Raw genomic sequence first — 21,617 nt, 5'->3', positions numbered from 1 at the left:
TAGCTAGGAACAGGACTTGATGGAGAATACCTGTTGACCAATGCACCACATGGCCCAAGACGCACTAAGTCTAAGTAAGTAAGTAACTCTCCTGTAACTGTGAGATATTAAAGCTAACATCTTTACCACCATAAAAACATTTTTAGTTTTTTAATTTATTTAAATTATTAGATTTACAATATTCAGGTTAAAGTCAAGATGAAAACAGTATAACACATTATGAAACCTGTATAAACCGATTCAAAGACATGTAATCGAATACACTTAAAAATATTTGATATCTCTTGTCTATAATGTACCCTCAGCCCTGTGCCTTTGTTCAGTAACTTGTGTCTTTCAACCTTTCCTGCCCAGTGCTTCTTCTCTAAATTGCATTCCCTTAAAGCCTGCTTTTCAGACTGTCATTCTGAGGCGCGTTGCTCCTCCTGTCTGCTTTTTGACTACCACTAATGGTAGTAGGGCCCCCAAAACCAACTGGAAAAAAATCATTCACAATCTTGCAAATACTTCTTGTGATTAAAGGCAACTGTCCACACTCCTCCTATACCCTTTCACGGCATCTGCATGTGCGACAACGTCTTCTGCCCAGAACTTCCTGTCTTGATTACATTTGACTGAGCAATGACAGCGAAACTGACTAATCAGACGAAAGCACATCTGACTATTCAGATTGCACAGAGGGACCGGACACAAACAAAGACATTTGCACTTTATTATATGGACACATCTCTTAAATGGAAACCAGTTATCTTATTTAAAATAAATAAGCACATTTTTATACAGTATACACTATGTGGAACAGTGGAACATGGAATAGCTCTTTATCCTCACACATAGGTTCAAACTCTGAGTTCAAGAGCTAGTCCAGTTACTGTTGGTGTGGAGACTACGTATGTCCTCAATGCCTATGTAGGTTTTTTCATCTGAAGAAAATTAACATTTTATAATCAAATAAAAATAAATATACTGGAAAACAAAATAATTGTTTAAACTACAAACTAATAAAAACTGACAGGGATGAATGTACTAAAGTTAAGATGAATTATTCCAAAATCAACTTAAATAAACTGTATATATTCACTTTCTGATTACATGCCAGCTGGATGAGTGCACCTTACTAAGACAATTAAGACTATAATCAGAATAAAATGCAAGAAGGAATATTAGTTACACAGACCTCAGCTCTGTATTTTTTCCCCAATGTTTTATTAATGTAAACTTCTTTGCATTTATTTTCAAAACGAAACATTACTTTTAATATTTTGTAATACTGCTAAATAAGGCAAACTCTTAAATTTAATGGAAATTTGATAAAAAGCTAACCCACATATACAATACTTATTCTCTGCTCCTGCATCTACAGAGTTATTGCATTATATTAGCATAAATGAACAGAATAAAGCATTATCATTTACTGAGGTAAATGGATGCACTGTCCATGATGTTTCCTGCCTTGTTCCAAGTGCTTCTGAGATAGGCTCAGGCTTAATGCAACCCCGAGTTGGATTGTACTAGATTAGAAAAGTTATTTTAGACAGATAACACAGCACTTTATGTATAGACTAGAAGTGTTTCTCAATTTTTTTTTTTTTTGTTTTCCACAGGTTTCTGGGACTGGGAGCATACCTGAAATAGGGTTACACTAGGTAAACTAATTTGTGTTTTCCATTGAATAAAATTAACTTATGTACCCTTATTTAAAAAATGTTAGTTTTTCTAACAATCATTAAAAAATAACTGTTTGCTCCTTAGCATTTGAAAGAAGGAAGATATAATTATGTAATTTTGCTGTTTCAAAACAATTTAACCACTATGTTAAAACATATAATTACACTGTTAGAGCGAAAATAGTCATAGACTTGTACATACATGCACACTGCTAATAGTAGACTTCCAAAAACTTCAAAACACATATTCTTTCACTGTATAAAAGTCCATCACAAGTTCTATTAGACCATGTATTCAGTTTTTCAATCAATAAATAGCCCTAATTCAATTAAACACTTTATTTAACCTTAATTCAAAACTGTGTTCTTTCATGTTTTGTTAAGTTCCCTGTGATAGCATTCTCCAAGACGGGCAATAGTTTAACAAAGGTTGTTTAAGAATAACTTGAACATCTAACAGTTAAATAGTGTCATTTCATCCTACCTTTCATTGGTAGGGTCAGAGCAGTTAAGAGGATATTTCAGTTCAATGATTGTGCCATCTTTGTCTTGCAGGGTTCCGTGTTCAGTGGTATAGTATTCCACAAGCTCAGATAATGTGGCAAACTTCTCCCCACCATACAGGTCATAGTAGTCACCAGTGTTCTGGATACGAATATGAGTCACCACCTCTCCAACTCTGAAGGAATTGTAAAGAATTTATTATAATAAGACAAAGATAATTCCATATGTTTCAACAACTCTGAAGGAATTGTAAACAATTTATTATAATAAGACAAAGATAATTCCATATGTTTCAATCTATTTTACAAACCTATCAGCTCAATTTTGGTATACCTTCCTCAGTAAACCAATCAGCACAAATTATGACTTTTTTTAAATAGCTGTGGTCTCATTATAGAGAATTTATTATGAATTATGAAGCACAATTGTATTTAAAACAACAACCAGTATGATCTTAAGCATTAAACACTCCTTTCATTTCACACTGCAAAAGTTAAATTTTATGGATGATATCATGGACCTCAGCACTTCCGCCACACAAGGAAGTGCTGGGGGGAAGAGAAGCAGGGACACCCGGAGTGCTTCCGGGAGTACAGTCGGCACTTCCGCCACACAGGGGCATGTTGGTGGGTGATTGCCGGGGAGCACCTGGAGCATATCCGGGTGAGGATAAAAGGGGCCGCCTCCCTTCATTCGAGGCTGGAGTCGGGAGTGAAGGAAGGACTGAGCTTGCAGAGGAGGCAAGGAGGCGGCCTGAAGAGTGTAAGGCATAGTGTGGCCAGGACTTTGGGTGTTTGTTTGCACTTTTGAATGTTGTAAATAAACGTGTGGTGGTGGAAAACATGTCTGCCTGTCTGTGCCCGGGTTCCGTTCACAAAAGGTACAACTTTTTCATGTGATATGCCTATGATGTATAAGATGATTGGCAATTCAGTGAGTACTCTGTGTTAATAAGTGTGGACATGTGTGCAAAATGAACTGGAGCCTCATGCATGTGAACTACTGTCTTGTACCCATTGTTTCTGGTATAGGCTGCCATACAGCTCTAAAACTGGACTAAATGTATTTGGTAAATGAATGGAATTTTGTTTTTCTTGAAATAATCAAAGTAACTGAAGGAAGAAATGCATTTGCTTGCCATTGACTGCACCATGATTCTTGTTATTTTTCAGTAATTTCTCTATTAGGTATGTCTGTTTTTTTACAAAAAATGTGATTGCAAAAATTGGCTACTCTCAATACTTCTCAGGCAGGATAATCCAAATAACAATAATAATAAATTCTTTACATTTATATAGTACTTTCCTCACTATCCGAAGCTCTTTAATTTTTTCCATAGTGAGTGGCCAGCTACTTTAATCACCACTAATGTATAACATGCACCTGGATGATGCGATGACAGACATTTTTGTGCCAGTACACTCACTACACATTAGCTATTAAGTGGTGAAGTGATGAGAGAGATATAGCCAATTAGAGACAAGTGATGATTAGGGGGCCAGAATGACTAGGTCATGAAAGGCAATTTAGCATGGACATCAGGATACACCCTTCTCTTTACGAAGGATGCCCAAGGATCATTTATGACCACAGACAGCCGCGACCTCGGTTTTACATCTTGTCTGAAGGATGGCACCATTTCTACAGCACAGTGTCCCCATCACTGCACTGGGGCATTGGGAAACCACATTCAGACCACAGGGTAAGAAACACCTGCTGGCCTCACCAACACCTCTTCTAGCAACAGCCCAAACTTTTCATACAAGTATTGGCCGGGTCCAAACATGCATAGCTTCAGGTGGATGACCTGTTCTGAAATGCATGTGGTATGGCTGCCAGCCATACAGCTAACTGATACTCACTTCACAGAGAGAGAAAAATCTCCAGCATTCTTCTTGCTTGGTCTAGCAAGAAAGCTTCCATGTACACCTCGAGATTTCAACAAGGTTTCAGCTTCAATTCCACTTAAATCTCTGTGAAACCACCTAGAAAAGGAAAAAAGCAGAGTATGTCAATAATAATCTAGAAGGTATTGCTTACATTATTAGCTGCAATCTATTTTCTGATAGGATGAGATACATTCAGAAAATTTCAATAAAACTTTTTTTCAGCAAATAGTTTATGTGATCCGTGACTTGAGGTATCAGAAGGCAACAACCAATAGCAGAAGAAAAGTAATTCAACAAAAGTTTACTCATACAAATACTGCTAGTTTAGAGTTGAAAATCTAACAAGCATATTTTGAAAAATTAGGATCCAGGTACTATGAGGCAACAGAATGAACCACCATATCACTACACATCTTCTATAGTGGACAATCTATACATTAATTACAGAGGTCATTAGTCTCATTATTATAACAATATTCATTAATCTACAGTGTAAACTGAATACACTGTAAGGGTGTCTTACAATGTAAGCAGTATAACATATAATGACCCATTCAAGACTGATAACATGAAATAACTAAGCTAGACAGATCATGTTTTAACATGAACCATAACACTGGCAATTGCATTCTAGCTATGCTTGCTCTGCTATACAAATAATATGAATAGAACAATTATTAAATTTACAGAATATAGCAGAATTATCTAAATCAGATCATTAAAGAACAGTGTAGAATTGGTCATTCATTTTACACTATTTCTTATTCCCAAATGGTACTGAGCAAGCGTAATATTTAATCCTTTCTATCTAGGCTTCTCCTGGAAATTGTGTTTCAAAATTCAGGTGCTCCTTATTTATGGTAAAAGCAGTATTTCTTGAGAAGTATGCAATATGTGCCAAACTACATATAGTGTACTTACATATTTATTATATATTGTACTATTATACACACACACACACATTCTTATACATATATATCAATCCATCCATCCATTATCCAACCCGCTATATCCTAACTACAGGGTCACGGGGCTCTGCTGAAGCCAGTCCCAGCCAACACAGGGCGCAAAGCAGTAAACAAACCCCAGGCAGGGCGCCAGCCCACCACAGTATACATATATTTTTTGAGCAGTATATATATATATATATATATATATATATATATATATATATATAAGGGAAAACTTAATCATCTCAGTTTAACGCCAAGTCAAATAAGCTTCAGAGATATCAAACTGTCCAGTAAGAAACCATAAGCGATTATGAGTCACCTTCACCTGTTTTGGTGCAAATGAAAGTGACAACAGCTACACTGGAGAGGCAACAGCAAGACACCCCCTAAAAAGGTAATGGTTTTACAGGTGGTGGCTACAGACAATTGCTCTCTCCTTATTTTTCCTTACTGATTCTTCTCTAGTTTTGCTAGTGTCCTTGTTACTACTGGTAGCATACTCTAGCCTATTCAGGTTGCACAGGTAGTCCAACTTCTCCAGGATGGCATATCCATACATACTGTCACAAGAAGATTTGCTGTTTCTCCCAGTCTTAATGGCATGGAGGAGATAACGGGAGACAGGCTGTTATATGAGGAAAGCTGGACAGGGCTGTAGAAGGGCATCAACAAAGCAGCAGTCTGGTATCTGCTCCTTTATGCGAGGAAAAACAGAAGGAGAACTGCGGTAAAACAATTACCTGAAACAGACTTCATGAGGATGGCATGAGGGCCCCACGTTCTCTAGTGTTAGTGTTTAATAGAATCTTCCGTTAAAGTGCACAACATTAATACTGTAATAAGCAATCTCAATGCATGTAGAAAATCTAGGAAATATGGCATAAACTCCAATAATCTAATTAAAATTACTATTTTAGAGGAACAATGTATTAAAACTATAAAAACAGATAACAGATTAAATAAAAAATACACACGGAGCGGCGCTAATAAAAATAAATTAGTTCCTATTCCAAATATCAATAACGCACATAGTATTCATCTTGGAACCTCCGAAACATTAAATATGGCACTATTAAATGTTAGAGCTTTAACTAACAAGACTTTTTATCAACGATCTTATTAGTGATAAAAAAATGGATTTTATTGCACTAAGTGAAACGTGGCTTAGCTCAGATGGCGCGGCTGTTTTAATCGAATCTGCGCCTCCAGATTACAGTTTTACTCGTGCAGATCGCCAGGGGAAAAAGGGAGGCGGAATGGCTAACATTTACTCGAGCCGATTAAAATGTAAAGATGTCAGTTTTGGTAAGTTCAAGTCCTTTGAGTATCTCCGTTGTTATTCATGGAGATTCTCAAGTTCTAGTATTATCCGTGTATAGACCTCCTAAATATAACGCCTTTTTGAGGAATTCTCTGACTTAATGTCAATTTTAATTACTAACTATGACACACTCCTAATAGTTGGCGACTTTAATTTTCATATAGATAATCAGTGTGATCTAAAAGTAAAAGAATTTATGAACCTCCTGGATTCTTTTGATTTGAGACAACTCATAAATCAGCCTACACATAAAGCAGGTCATACGTTAGACTTAGTGATTACTAAAGGACTGAAAGTTGATATAAAACAGATCATTGATATTGGTCTATCAGACCATTTTCTTCTACTTTTAATATAGAAATAATGATAAAAACACTCATGAGAAGCATATTGTTAAAAACGCTTCTTTGACTCGCAGCAGCTTTAAAACTTACAAACATTCTAAGCAATCAGTCCGTTTATAGTGCCAGCTATAATAGTGAGGATAATGTAAATAGTAAGGTGGAAAGATTTAATACTAAAGTGAGAGCTGCTGTTGACATAGTTGCACCTGAAAAGACAGTGAAAAAATCTTCTAGCATTGTTATACCATGGAAGACCCAAAGAGTGTCTGATTTAAAGAGAACATGCCGTAGAGCTGAGCGTCAATGGAGGAAGACTAAACTTACTATCCACCATGAAATATTAAAAGTCAAAATAACAGAATACAATAACACTGTCCGTCTTGAGAGACGCTGCTATTTCTCAAGATTATAAATAACAATGCTAGTAATCCCAGAGTCTTATTTTCTACAATTGATCGCCTACTAAACCCAGGTAACTCAAAGGAATGCCTCCTAAGTGCTTCCAGTGAAACCTGTGAGGCTATGCTGTATTTTTCAATCAAAAATTAATGATATTAGAAATAACATAGTATATCCCTCCAACACTAAGGATCCTCCTAAACCCCAGCATCCTGTTATAAACAAATTAAACTCTTTCACTAGGATAGATTTACCTGATTTACAAAAATAATCTCTCAATTAAAACCTCCACCTGCCCTTGACCCAATACCAACAAGGTTTTTCAAAGAAGTATCAGGCGTGCTAATTGATAATGTTCTTGACATAGTAAATTCGTCATTAGATACGGGGGTCTTCCCAGACTGTCTTAAGACTGCTGTAGTTAAACCCCTACTTAAGAAACATAATCTTGACCCTCGCTCTTGAAAATTTTAGACCCATCTCTAACCTGCCTTCTTAAGTAAAGTTCTGGAGAAGGCAGTCATTATGCAGTTAAATGACCACCTCAATAAACATGCTATTCTTGATAAATTTCAGTCGGTTTTAGAACAAATCACAGCACAGAAACTCCACTCGTTAAATTAGTAAATGATTTGCGAGTGAATGCAGACAGAGGCCATTTATCTGTTCTCATCCTCTTAGATCTGAGTGCTGCATTTGACACCATTGATCACAACATTCTTAGAAATCGCCTTAGTCAATGGGTGGGCCTCTCTGGCAGTGTCTTAAATTGGTTTGAATCCTACCTGACAGGGAGAAAATTTTTGTTAGTTGTGGAATTACAACTCAAGACACATGATATCCATATGGTGTTCCACAAGGCTCTATCCTGGGTCCGCTGTTATTCTCAATCTACATGCTTCCGTTAGGTCAGATTATCTCAGGGCACAACGTGAGCTACCACAGCTATGCTGATGACACACAGCTGTACTTATCAATAGCACCTGATGACCCCATTCTATTGATTCACTAACACAATGTCTGACTTGTATCTCAGAATGGATGAATAGTAACTTTCTCAAGTTAAATAAAGAGAAAACTGAAATCTTAGTGATTAGCAATAATGGATACAATGAGGCTATTAGAAATAAACTGGATACATTAGGATTAAAAGTCAAGACGGAGGTAAAAAGCTTAGGGGTAATTGTTGACTGTAATCTGAATTTTAAATCACATATTAATCAGATCATTAGGACAGCATTTTTCACTTAAGAAACATAAGTAAAGTTAGACCTCTTATATCACTGAAAGATGCTGAGAAATTAGTTCACGCGTTTGTTTTCAGTCGACTAGATTACTGTAACGCACTCCTCTCAGGACTACCCAAAAAGACATAAATCTTTGCAACTAGTGCAGAATGCAGCTGCTAGAATCCTAACTAGGAAAAGAAAATCACACATTTCTCCAGTTTTAATGTCACTACACTGGTTTACCTGTGTCATTCAGGATTGACTTTAAAATTCTGCTTATGGTTTATAAAGCCTTAAATAATCTCCCTCCATCTTATATATCGGAATGTCTGACACCTTATATTCCAAATCGTAACCTCAGATCCTCAAATGAGTGTCTCCTTAGAATTCCAAGAACAAAACTTAAAAGAAGTGGTGAGGCGGCCTTCTGCTGCTATGCACCTAAAATCTGGAATAGCCTGCCAATAGGAATTCGCCAGGCTGATACAGTAGAGCACTTTAAAACACTGCTGAAAACACATTACTTTATCATGGCCTTTTATAACTTCAATTTAACTTAATCCTGATACTCTATATGTTCAATTCATCATAATAACTATTCATGGTGGCTCTAAAATCCGTACTGACCCCTACTCTCTTTTCTGTTTCTTTTTCCGGTTTCTTTGTGGTGGTGGCCTGCGCCACCTCCACCTACTCAAAGCTTCATGATGCTCCAACAATGATGGATGGATTAAAAGGCAGAATTCTACGTGACCATCTTCATCAAGCCCTTCCGTGAGAACCCTAAATCCAAAGAGGACTGTTTCATTTATGTTAGGTAGAATGCCCGAGGGGACTGGGCGGTCTCATGGTCTGGAATCCCTACAGATTTTTTTTTCTCCAGCCGTCTGGAGTTTTTGTTTTTTCTGTCCCCCCTGGCCATTGAACCTTACTCTTATTCGATGTTAATGTTGATTTATTTTGTTTTTCTTATTGTGTCTTTTATTTTTCTATTGTTTATTATGTAAAGCACTTTGAGCTACTGTATGTATGAAAATGTGCTATATAATAATAATGCTGTTGTTGTTGTTGTTGTTGTCTAGTGGGACCTGTACTCACAGCCCATCACCGTGCAAAATTAGCATTCACCAGAAAATACATAATTGGCAGCTCCACCATTGGCTCCCATTCTCTTCACAAATGAGAGCAGGTTCACATTTAGCATATGTGACGGATGTGAAAAAATATGGAGACACCATGGTGAAAATTTTGCAGTGCAGCCTGCAACATCATCCAACATGACCAGTTTAGCAGTGGGTCAGCGATGGTTGAGGGAGGCACACCTTAATGGGTTTCGCGTAGACCTCCACATGCTAGGCTACGATACCATGACTGCCGTTAGATACCGGGATGAAATCCTCAGAGCCAATCATAGAACTTATACTGGTGTAGTGGGCCCTGGGTTCCTTCTGGTGCAGGAAAATGTCTGGCCTAATATGGTTGGAGTGTGTAGGCAGTATCTGGATGACGAAGGCATTGATGCCACTGTCCAGCCTGCACGTTTCCCAGACCTTAATCTAGTTGAGAACATCTGAGACATTATGTATCAGTGCATCCAACATCAAGAAGCAGTGCCACAGACTGTCCAGGAGCTCACTGATGCTCTGCTCTGGTTCTGGGAGGAGATCTCCGAGGACACCCTCTGCAGTCTCATCAGGAGCATACCCAGATGCTTTCTGGAGTGTATACAGTGACATGGGCTCCACACACACTACTGAGTCACATTATGAGTTGCCACACTGAAATTTATGCAACTTTAGATCAGCCTGTGATTTCAGTTTTTGACTTTGATTTTTAGTGGGATATTGAACCCAGCCCTCAATGAGCTGGTGATGATGGTTTCCAATGACCATTGTTATAACATTTTGTTCTCATTGAATTACACATTATTACTCAGTAAAGATTTTCCACTTGAATATTTTTTTCATCGCGATCCAATCTGTGACTTAAGTGTTCCTTATTTTTTGTGCAGTGTGTGTGTGTGTATATATATATATATATATATATATATATATATATATATATATGCACCGAAACATATGCATATTTTGTAATTGTGCAGCATAAAACCACAGTTGTATTCAAAAATTAGTCACTTCAAAGTCTCTGTTTGCCTTCACAAATCCCGTAAAATCAAATGCCAATTGTGTTGTTATAAAAGGCTTTAGTTTGATTGTGGTTTGTGTTAGTGAGAAGCCAGCAACATGCTTAAATTAAGTCCAAAAGATCTTTTTTTTTTTCCTTTTTCTTTTTGTTAGAACAGGATCAGAATATGATTTAGAAATGAATTATCCTTGTCTTTTATCTCTCCTCTCAACTGTCATGTTTTCTACCAGTTTCCCAATTCATGTACCTAGTTCATGACCACAGAGAGATCTGCATATACAATTGTTGAGTTCCTGACTTGGCACAGATCCCTGCGTCCATGAATTTATTGAGCAAAATTGATAAATGAAAGGATGGTCATATTTGGGTAAAATTGGTATATATGGGTAAATACTTACTTACTTATGCATGGTGTTTTGTTATATTCATGAATAATGAGGTGACGGATGTCCTTTATATGAGAATAAGGGAAGCAAAATCCTAATTTGGTCAAAGAAAATTTCAGTGCTAAAATGATGGCACATGTCATGTTGCTGCAGTTTCTCCATACTGAGAATTACAGAATATAACTGAAACTTTTTTTTCCAAAATTACCTATTTACTACAGTATTCACATTACTACAGGATAACAAGGCACTTAAGAAATTCATTCTAAAGATCATTTACTTATAAATGATCTTTACAATTAATTTCTTAACATAAGAAATCATTCTCAAACCCGCTTAATCCCATTCAGGATCACAGTGGACTAGGCATGACAGCAGTGGCAGAGCATAAGCCCATTTCAGATTAATATGGTAAACTTGTGGTAAAACTTTAAAATAGAGTAAAGAAAAAGTCTCTGAAATTTGTGTCAAATGTCCATCCATATCTTGCTTTACAAATCTGCTTAATCCAATTTAGTATGGCAGTGATTTGACATCTATCTGGACTACCCTGAGGATAAGGTAATAACCAACCATAGACAGAGCACCAGGCCATTTAAAAAAATAATCATGACATAATTCTAAAGTTAGATGTCATACCCTATCATAGTACAATAAGTTCACTAAATTAAATAAAACATTTTGAATAATTAACAAAACAACCAAAAGCAAAAGATTTCAAATCTCCAAATCAAGTGAAAAAGTAATCCTTGTGATGAAAAATTGACAATCTGTAATTAATTTGTTTGATATCTAAAAACAGCATTTTTTCCATAAAATACAGCATACAGCTTCACAGAATAAAAAAGTAAAGGCAAACACCAATATTCCACATTCTGGGCTGAGACTTTAAAGGTGTCAGAAAAGAAAAGGGAAGAGACAATAATAGGTTTAAAATTGGTCTGCTTCAACAGACACCTAAAAATGAAATTAGTACAAACCAAACAACATTCAAAGTCAAAAAGAGCTTCATTGACTTGCCAAAGCATTAAAAGAACCAGAAGAATAATGATTGCATGAATGCAAATTTATAATTAAAATAAACAAAACACAAGAAACAAGTCCTACATAGTTATAGTGACAGTGTGAAAACATTGCCCATTTATGGGGTGTCAAGTGTATGTTTCCACTGTCTCTTAATTTGTGAGCTTCTATTTTAGTAGCCTTATTATATTCCAATATAATTTATACTTTCCCCATATTATTTAAACTATGCTGTTCTTAAACAAAATGCAATGCTTGCAGTGTCTTAGTACTTGGCAAGGAACTGCATTTCCTTCTCCCTTCTCTGTGCTTCAGGTGACTACAAAGCCTCTACTGTATTTCTTTTTATTTGGTGAAAAATGCCTTGTTCATATACTAATCATATGGTTAGATAACACATTATACCAGTTTTTAAATTAAATGAGCATTGCTATGCGTTTCTAAAACCAATATGTTTTATTTATAGTGGTTTGATTTTGGTTTTCTTCACTTACAAACTGTTTAATATTAAAATGATACGATTTAACAGATCTTGATACAAGAATAATGTGGAGACCTGAGATGACTGGGATTGCAAACCAGCCAGAAATGGGTGAAGGATTAAGCTCTACAAGCATCAATCACTGTTCTTGTACACCTACAAAAAGTTTTTAAATAAAACTTTAAATGTTATTTTCCTTGTTCTTTGATCCCTATATTCATAGACAAACATAAAGAACCTTTTTTACTGTGTATATGACAATAAACTTCTTGAATCTAACATTTCACTGGCATATAACATGCATAGCAGAGTGATGTTCTGCAGCAAGCATAAACTATGCATCACAAGCGGCGAAGTTTATATAACTCCTTTTCATGCCATTTACAATCATATATTATTATTATTTGCATACATATACTCTATGTATATTTTACATGTATATATTTTATGACTGGAGTATAAATTGGTCAAATAATATTCACAGAGTCATACATTTAAGTCAAAAATGAAGACTTTCTCTTAAAAAAAAAAAAATCACCTGTATTTTAATTATTAATTGCTTAATTAAAATAACACAATAGACTAAATTTTAAACCAAGTTAAGAGTAGGTAGTTGCCCTTCTGGCTTTATATTATCTATGGTGACCTGTTTCCCTGACATGCAGATTATTTGTGAAAAACCATAACCTTGGACTTTTTCAGACTGTCTATTCTGACCATGCCACTCACCAAAATCTAGCTTTGGTTGTTGCCCCTCTGTTGGAGGAAATGGTACCTAATTATCTATGTGTTTATGATATCCTCAAAGGTCAGGGCCTGCAAATATTGCAAAGGCTGTGCTAGTTCATTGATGCTGGTATTTAATAAAGCTGGACTTAGGCTGAAGATGTGTTTGCTTATAGGTTTTGTGCTTTCCAGTGCCCTTATTTTCAGGATACATAACTTTTGGGAGACTTTATTTTTTAAATACTACTTCTTTGTCTTTTTGTTGTAAATATCAGAGTTGTTATGTTGTAAAGATTAATAACATGGCCATAAGAAGAAAGCCTTTTTGACTTTGACTCAGCACACTGTTTCGAGCATAGAAGCTTAACTGTATGTTATAAAGTCTGACTCTCTATTGCATACACAGATGTCCCAACTGCTGCTGACATGGATTTTTCATTACTATTGTAAAGTTCAAAACAATAAAATGTTCAAAAGCATTAACTCTAAATTGTGCTGCATTGTTTATTTATTTATTACTAATTTGCTTTAAAACTAATATTAATCTGAAGACAGGTGGAATGCTCATGCACTGTTTGAGGCATGAGAAGATTATTTTTTTGTTCACTCTGTTACATGACCATGATCCCGTCTGTTCACCCAGTGTCATGCAGTGGTTAGCTGTGATTCTTTTACTGGGAGCGACTGGTTTCACGAGTAGGTTCGGTTCCTGTCTTGCACACCTTGACTGATGACTTAGATTAAAAAAGTTAGAGAGTGTAATGTTGTTAAGTTCTACAATGGACAAGTGCACTGGCGAGGTCCGTCCCTACCTTGTGCCCAGTACTGCCTGGAAATGTTCCTACCCCCAACACTGAAGTAGATTAAGAAGGTTTGAGAAAGCTGTTTTTTACTAACCATAAATTGATTACACAGTATACTGTTTGCAGATTTTATTGTATTAGAAAGTGTGGTATATGAGAAGATGTGTTACAACGGTGTTATCTGAAACCGACACATAGGTTTACAGAGTTATAAATTGTCACTTTACTCAGCAATTGTTTTATATTTAAGTTGGAAGACTCAGATTCATCACTGTACTAAGGTACCACTTAGTGTCTGACGCACCTCTGTAGTCTGCATGAAAATACCACATAGCATAAGCAAATAAGCCTTCTGCTCAGGGTACGTAACATTTAAAAATCTCAACCTCTAAAGAAAGGCGTAGACATTTCCGACAGCGCCAACGAGTCTTATGAATCAGGTACACCTTACGCTCGATTCTCCTTATGTATTTCAGAAAGAAAAATATACAACTTTGTACTTACCGGACCATTTCACTTTAAAAGTGTTTCCAGTTGATAAGCAGCAAATCCCAGAGTCAACGGTGCGTGGGAACAAGAGGCAAAAAGGGCAGGGGGCGGAGATGAGGACAGGTTAACTGTGCGTTTACTTTCTCTCCTGCTTTTAAAGTAATGCTAGGAATACGGCTCTGTGGGTTTAAAAGCAAACAAAAACCACACACGTAACAACAACAGAGTGACGCTGGAATATCAGCAGTCTAAAGCAAACACTCTTATTGCAAAGGCGTAAAGGTGAAGTCTCGTATCTTCCTGCAATACGCCTCCTTTCTTTTTAGAGGTGATTCTCAGACGACGACACAAGCGCGGTAAAGCTAGTCCTCCTCTTCTGATCACACTGAAACTATTAAACAAACCAAACAAAATTTCCTGGGCACTTTAGCAATACGAGTTTGTGTTGCAAGTGTGGCTGTCGCGAGGGTGCGGAAAGCAGCGAATTGACAACTTCTCTCTTTACAAAGTTACTTCTCTGGACCGCCCTCTTCCTTTTCTAGCTCGCTCGCTCAGTCATTTGCTTCTTTTCGCTTTCACTCTATCCGGCAGAAGGTCTTTTTTTGGCTCTGGAGCCACTTTGCGGACTAACGTACCCTGGTCTTTCATTCAGTTGTCCTCCCCTTCAACCACTAGTATTCTCCAATTTTTTTAGTGTTAATTGCGTGTCGTTTTAAGAGTGCTTAACCTTCGCAATGAAATTTGTCAGCAGCGTTGAAAGAGTTCAGGAGCGTGAGGAAGAAGTCAGCAACAAGTGTCTGATGTACGCAACATAGGAAGTTAGCATTTTAGCAAAAAGTCCATCTGGTCTAAAAACAAGAACAAGTGATTATATTCCTGCTGTCACTGTACAAATCTACTTCCTTTTTTGAATGAAAGCTTAGCGGTGATGTAGTGTTGCCTGGCTTGGCTTCAGAATTGCTTTCACTAATTATTTAACCTTTTAAAAAATGCCCAAGTACACTTCCGTTACGAATATATATCTTTTTTCATATTTTTATACACTTAAATATTCCTAATCCTTCTTAATATGGGCTTGCTTTTTCAAATTTAAGTTTATTTATATTGTATTTTTTAATTACTTATCCACAAAAACTTCCCTCTGTACATATGATAAACTAAACTAAACTGAAATATTAAAGTGTATTGAAAATCATAGTAATTTTTACATATAATACATTTAGCGTAACAGGGTCTGGTGCCATTCTTGGTAGCCTCAGCTACAAAGCAAGAACCTACCCTGGGCAGTGCACCATATAATTGCAAAGAAAACTTTCAAAAACCTACATTGGGGCCAGTTTAGTTCTGCCTAATAACTCAACATGCACATTTTTGGGATGTGGGAAGAAAACCAGAGTACTATGAGAAATACCTAGATACACAACAGAAGAACATGCACGCTCCACACAAACAGTGTTTGGGCCAGAATTTTAAATGAAAACTCTTAAACTGTGAGGCATCAGTGCTAACCACTGCATCACTTTTAATTACTGTCTTGGTTTCCAGATCCGCCCTTGTTGTACGCATTTCTCCACTACATTCAACAACTCAAAAGAAGCTGTTGCATGTAGTTGATGATATTAAACATTAGAAATGATTTAAAATATATGAAGGGAATTATTGCATTGCTTATTATTCTTTCACTGTGCTGAACATATTTCTGCCATCTTCTTTTTATTCTCCTGTAAGTTGTACTTTGTTGAGGACTAAAATTTCCAAGTCATGTTGAAGATAATCAATAATTACTTGCATTTTGCATGCAGTCCAGTGCTGCACAAACTGTGATCAAATGCCCAAAGTGAACATTAAAATGATACACAGATCAACAGTGCCATACGATACAGTCTTGTTATCTGTATGAAGACATTTGTCTGATCCCTATTAGTTACTACCGCACATAATGGTCTTGCTTAGATAAACTGTGTTAAACTTTGGAATAAATGTTGAACACTCTGACTTAAATCTATAACTGTATCCCTACCATAAAGCATGGCGTATGCAGAAACAATTTATAAGGATGATTTTCAGTCACACGGACATGGACACAAGTCATGAGAAAGTAACAATGGATACAGCCCCGCAACCTTCCCCCCTCCCACAAAAAAAAACCTTGAGGAGAACCTGATTCTCTTTTTCGACACAATTTTAATGTCTTTTAAATTGTTTAGCCAAAGTCCAGAAATGAATCCCAATGAAAATCCATGAGAAGAATTTTAAGGATTAAACATCATATTACCGAATCTAATTTTACTGGGCAAATTAGCACAATACAAAATTAATGAAAACTCCCAGAAAACAGATCTACCTAAGAAATCTTCAAGTACTTATTGTTGCCAGAAGCAGAGAGGATAAAAATTATATCCTTTTTGTCACATTCAGGATTTATTTATTGTTAAAAAAATCTAATATTTTTGTCTAATTTAAATTGTTATATATATATGAAATGATAATTTAGAAATAGCTAATTAAGAATGAATGCAGTTAAAGAATCACTTAAAGGCTGTAAGAATCAATGATCCCGCCAAGCCTAATTGGCACTTTTCACTTTTTACAGCTATACATCTATACATCTATATGTGTTTTTGTTCTGTTACACCTATCAAATAAATAATTAAGAGTCTACATAAATTCTGTATCTGAATCTGCATCTGGCCCGAGTATTGTGAGGCTACATAATTTTGTAAAGTCAAATATTACATTCTCAAATATGTTTGGCACTCTTACTGGGCTTCTGCCACTTATCTACACTAGATTTGTGTGTTAATCTTTACATATCATGTCACGGAATTAACAGTCATGTGTTTTGCTGATGCACAGTTAAAATCACAAAGGTTTAAATCCTGACCTGAATGCTATATTTGTGTGTCACACATTCAGAACATGGATGGATGGCAGGATCAGGATGTAGTTCTACTTTAACTTTAAGCCAAAAGAATTTGCAGTGTTTCTAGAGTGACAAATATTTTTAAAAAGAACTATACCTATTACAAGAATATAGTTTGCAATACAGTTAATAGTTTGTAGTTTACAAAACAGACTGTTTCTGATCAGTGTGCTTCTAAAACATTAATCAGTAATAATCAGTAATAATCTCAAGCATTTAACAGCATCCAATCCAAACCTTTTCTTCTCATACCCATCCCATCATCGACATTTCACCTGACCTCAGTCATTTCACAGTGACTTGACATATATTCCTCCAGCTCTTGCCTACTGAACTATGCAATAACATTCTGATGAACAATACCACTACATGGCCTGTCTCCAGGAGTGGGTCCGGGTATCTCTGTTACTTGCAAGGCACTCTTAGTTCTCATTTCAATTATCAATTATGAGTCCATTTTTGGTTTACTGTATGTCTGGCTTCTCCCCTAAGACCAGTTTGGCAAGGGTAACCCTGCTAGTGGCATAGGTTACCTGGGAGCATAGCTCTAAGAATTACTATGAAAGTTTCCTAAACCAATGTAAAACTGTTCTTTTTAAAGTCCAGGAAAACATATGACATAGCTTTAATCAACAATAGATCATCATGTAGAACAGGGTTAAGCTTGGAAGAAGTAGGCTTAAGTACATTTTCTTTTCATTGGTCATTTTTGTGGTCATATATTTCTTGTGTTCTGTGTGTGGAACCAGAGGAGGTGGGGCCGCCTTTCTTCATTACCTGGAAAACGTCTTTCTGCCTCTACAGAATGTCACTAATTTTGGTAGTGTTAACAGCTCTGTAGGCATTGCATTTTTTATGGGTTTTTGCCAATTATTTTGCTCTGGCTTTGAAGATGTGGGTTACAAACTGTTTTTTGCATTTTTTCTTTGAAAATATAATTTTTACTATTCAACTTTTAACATTTCCATGAAACTTAATTATTGGACTAGGTTTTTTTATAGTTTCATCTCCTCCTTCTGAATCTAACTTTAATTTTGCAAAAGACTATTATGGATTTAGTCTTTCCCAGTTTGGTATCCTATTGTTTAGGGAAAAAACTGGTTTTGGTCCTAGGCCTCAATCAAAGCCTGAGGCTAAATTTGGGAGGTAAAACCTCATTAGGGTAATTTCAAGTAGGGAAGCCAGCAGACACTATAGCTTGAGACTCCATTTCAGAGTTGTTGGCCTCACTTTTACATTTGTCCATTTCATTTATTTTGTTAGATTAGAGATGAAGCAAGAGAAATAATAGCAACTAGCCGAAGCCCACCGTAGCATAGTGTAGCGGTGTAAGAATAGGAGCGGAAAACGGTGAGAAAGGAATTCAGTATAACAAAGACTTAGGAAACCACCTTCACAGTATAACGAAAATAGAAGGAGCGAAACCAATGCCAGTGGTTGAGAGAGTACCCTCCTGTAGCAGGCTACGGAAAACATAGACATATATAGATAGATGCCGCATTCACTGTGTTGCCCAGTTGACATGATAAGTCAGCGTTTCCACCCTATTGCGAGTGGTAAAAGTGCCATTTAAACTAATACAGGTAGACGTGGAAACAGGATTTTCTGATGAAAAAACAATAACGCTTTAAACAGTATCATTTACATACAACAGATTTTGGCAAATCGTTTACATGCAATTATTTATATCCATTTATACACTAACTAGCAAAATACCCGCGCTTCGCAGCGGAGAAGTAGTATGTTAAAGAAGTTCTGAAAAAGAAAAGGAAACATTTTAAAAATAACGTAACATGATTGTCAATGTAATTGTTTTGTCACTGTTATGAGTGTTGCTGTCATCAAGGATTTAATTATCATTATTTCTTTCAATCAGGTTCGTATCTGGAGGACGTGTTGTGTTCAAATTACATTCCGTGTTTGTCAACCATTGTAAAGATAATAGGTTTTATTCATCGAAGTGTTCACTACCCAAATCGGTACTCGTGAATCTAAAATGTTTAACAGGCATTCCCAGTATTAACTTGTGGATTTGCCTGTGAATATTTAGCGGCAGCGTGTCTATAAACTTGTGGAATTGCCTGCGAGTATTTAGCGGCAGCGTCTCTATTAACTTGTGGATCTGCCTGCAAATATTTAGCGGCAGTGTCTCTATGAACTTGTGGATTTGCCTGTGAGTATTTAGCAACAGTGTGTCTATTAACTGGGGTACGGTTGGAACGGTAAAGGAAATGGATACCTGAACAGTAAACCAAGTCTAAAATACCTACACAATAACTATAATCGTGGTAAACAAACAATAAAACAGCGGAGAAGCCGTGGATTAAATAAAAAGGCTGCAGTTATCATCAAGGAGACATAAATACTGTGGCGAAGCAAGGAAGGGAATGAAGAGACCGGAGCGACTGATGGCCTTATATGGGCAGGCAGCCAATTACGTGGGAGGCGTGGGGATGGGGGATGCAATGCCACCTCACACGGCGACCGAGCTGCAGGCTATGGACGCATATATGTACGTAAGTAGGATTCAGTTATGACCGTTACGCGTAGAATTTCGAAATGAAACCTGCTTAACTTTTGTAAGTAACCTGTAAGGAATGAGTCTGCCAAATTTCAGCCTTCTATCTACACGGGAAGTTGGAGAATTAGTGATAAGTGAGTCAGTGAGGGCTTTGCCCTTTATTTGTATAGATAATGGCAATTATTAAATAATAATCCATCCATCCATTCTCTAACCCGCTGAATCCGAATACAGGGTCACGGGGGTCTGCAAGTGGAGCCAATCTCAGCCAACACAGGGCACAAGACAGGAACCAATCCTGGGCAGGGTGCCAACCCACCGCAGGACACACACTAACACACCCACACACCAAATTATTAAATAATTCCTCCCGTATAAGTAACATTTCTCTGACTGCTTTCTTCCATCTCCGAAACATTTCTAGACTTCGTCCTTTTCTTACGCAACACAGTACTAAAGTATTGGTTAATGCCCGAGTCACCTCACGTATAGATTATTGTAATGGTATTCTATCTGTCATCCCACAAAAACGTATCCATTGCTTACAATTTATTCAAAATTCTGCTGCCAGGATAATAACCTGCTGTTCTAAATCCACTGAACATACTACACCTATTCTCTCTCAACTTCACTGGCTCCCTGTTAAATACAATACTAAATACCGCTGTTAACATTTAAAGCTCTCCACAACCTCACTGATCTCCTACAGACTGACACTCGTCTCGCTCACTCTGATTCTCATCTGCAGCTGTGCTTTCTGTACCACACATCAAAGTCTGTGCTATGGGAGCTCGAGCATCTCTCATAGTGCTCCTCAACTCAGGAATTCTCTTCTCTCACATATACATCAGCTCGATTCAATAACACATTTTAAAACTACCCTCAAAACTTATCTTTTCAAACTGGCATACCAATTGTGAATTTTGCACTGTTACAGCCAGTTATCTTTGTTTGTTTGCTAATTATTGCTGTTTGATCGAGAGCGACAGTGGACTTGGAAGTAGGATTAGAGATGGCGGGTGGGACTCTGTCGTGCATATCCCATGGTCTTAGAGTTGGTGGGTGCGGCTCTGTGAGTTGGCGGGCGTGGCTGTCTGTCTTGCGTGCGCTCTCTGTCTTGCTTGCCCTTAGGTAGAGTTGGTGGGCGGGGCTCTCTGTCTTGCGTGCGCTCTCTGTCTTGCTTGCCCTTAGGTAGAGTTGGTGGGCGGGGCTCTGTTGAGGGTATCTCATGGTCTTAGAGTTGGCGGGCGGGGCTCTGTTGAGGGTATCTCATGGTCTTAGAGTTGGCGGGCGGGGCTCTGTGAGTTGGCAGGCATGGCTCTCTGTCTTGCGTGCGTTCTCTGTCTTGCTTGCGCTCACTGTCTTGCGTGCCCTTAATGAATTATATATATAGATTATTACAGTAAATTGCACCTTACTATAAAGATTAATTTCAAATTAACAAACTGTCTCTCAGACTATCTGATCACACTATGCGAACTATGTGAAATTACTCTTCTCCTTCAAACTCAGCAGCTGTGCTGGGGATTCTTGTCACATAGCACTGAAAAGTTATTAAAAACTGCAGGCAGGTTTATAGATAAATAATTTAATACTCTACTGCAGCAAAAAGTGGGGGTTGAAAAAGGAAATTATTCATGAGAATTTGGTAATTACATTTTATTAATTATTTCTTATTTAAGCATTAAAATTATGTCAAGTAATTTTCAAATTGTACTTATTATACTAGCAGGGTTACCACACCAAAATTCCACTTACTAAATGCATCTTGGAGAGCAATTTTACATACCTATGCCACATCCCAAAAATAAAAA

The 21,617-nt window shown here is 37.0% G+C and overlaps 1 protein-coding gene across 3 annotated transcripts in view; it reads right to left on the bottom strand.

Moving 5' to 3' along the window:
- The window catches only part of ptpn6 (protein tyrosine phosphatase non-receptor type 6), a 175,928-nt gene that overhangs the window by 83,705 nt on the left and 70,606 nt on the right, over positions 1 to 21,617 (bottom strand). For 2 of the 3 annotated variants that reach the window (XM_039763759.1, XM_039763760.1), the window contains exons 2-3: positions 4,034 to 4,156; positions 2,152 to 2,346 (exon numbers count right to left, since the gene is read on the bottom strand). In XM_039763759.1, coding sequence (XP_039619693.1) covers positions 2,152 to 2,346; positions 4,034 to 4,156 — 318 coding nt within the window. Of the gene's footprint in view, positions 1 to 2,151; positions 2,347 to 4,033; positions 4,157 to 14,374; positions 15,139 to 21,617 lie in introns of those variants that run through there. The other variant, XM_039763761.1, reaches the window with a different exon arrangement.

Source organism: Polypterus senegalus, chromosome 9 (genome assembly GCF_016835505.1).
Source record: "Polypterus senegalus isolate Bchr_013 chromosome 9, ASM1683550v1, whole genome shotgun sequence".
Lineage (NCBI taxonomy): Eukaryota > Metazoa > Chordata > Cladistia > Polypteriformes > Polypteridae > Polypterus > Polypterus senegalus.
The sequence above is the reverse complement of the archived record's forward strand: the minus strand, read 5'-3'. Positions and strand labels throughout refer to the sequence as shown.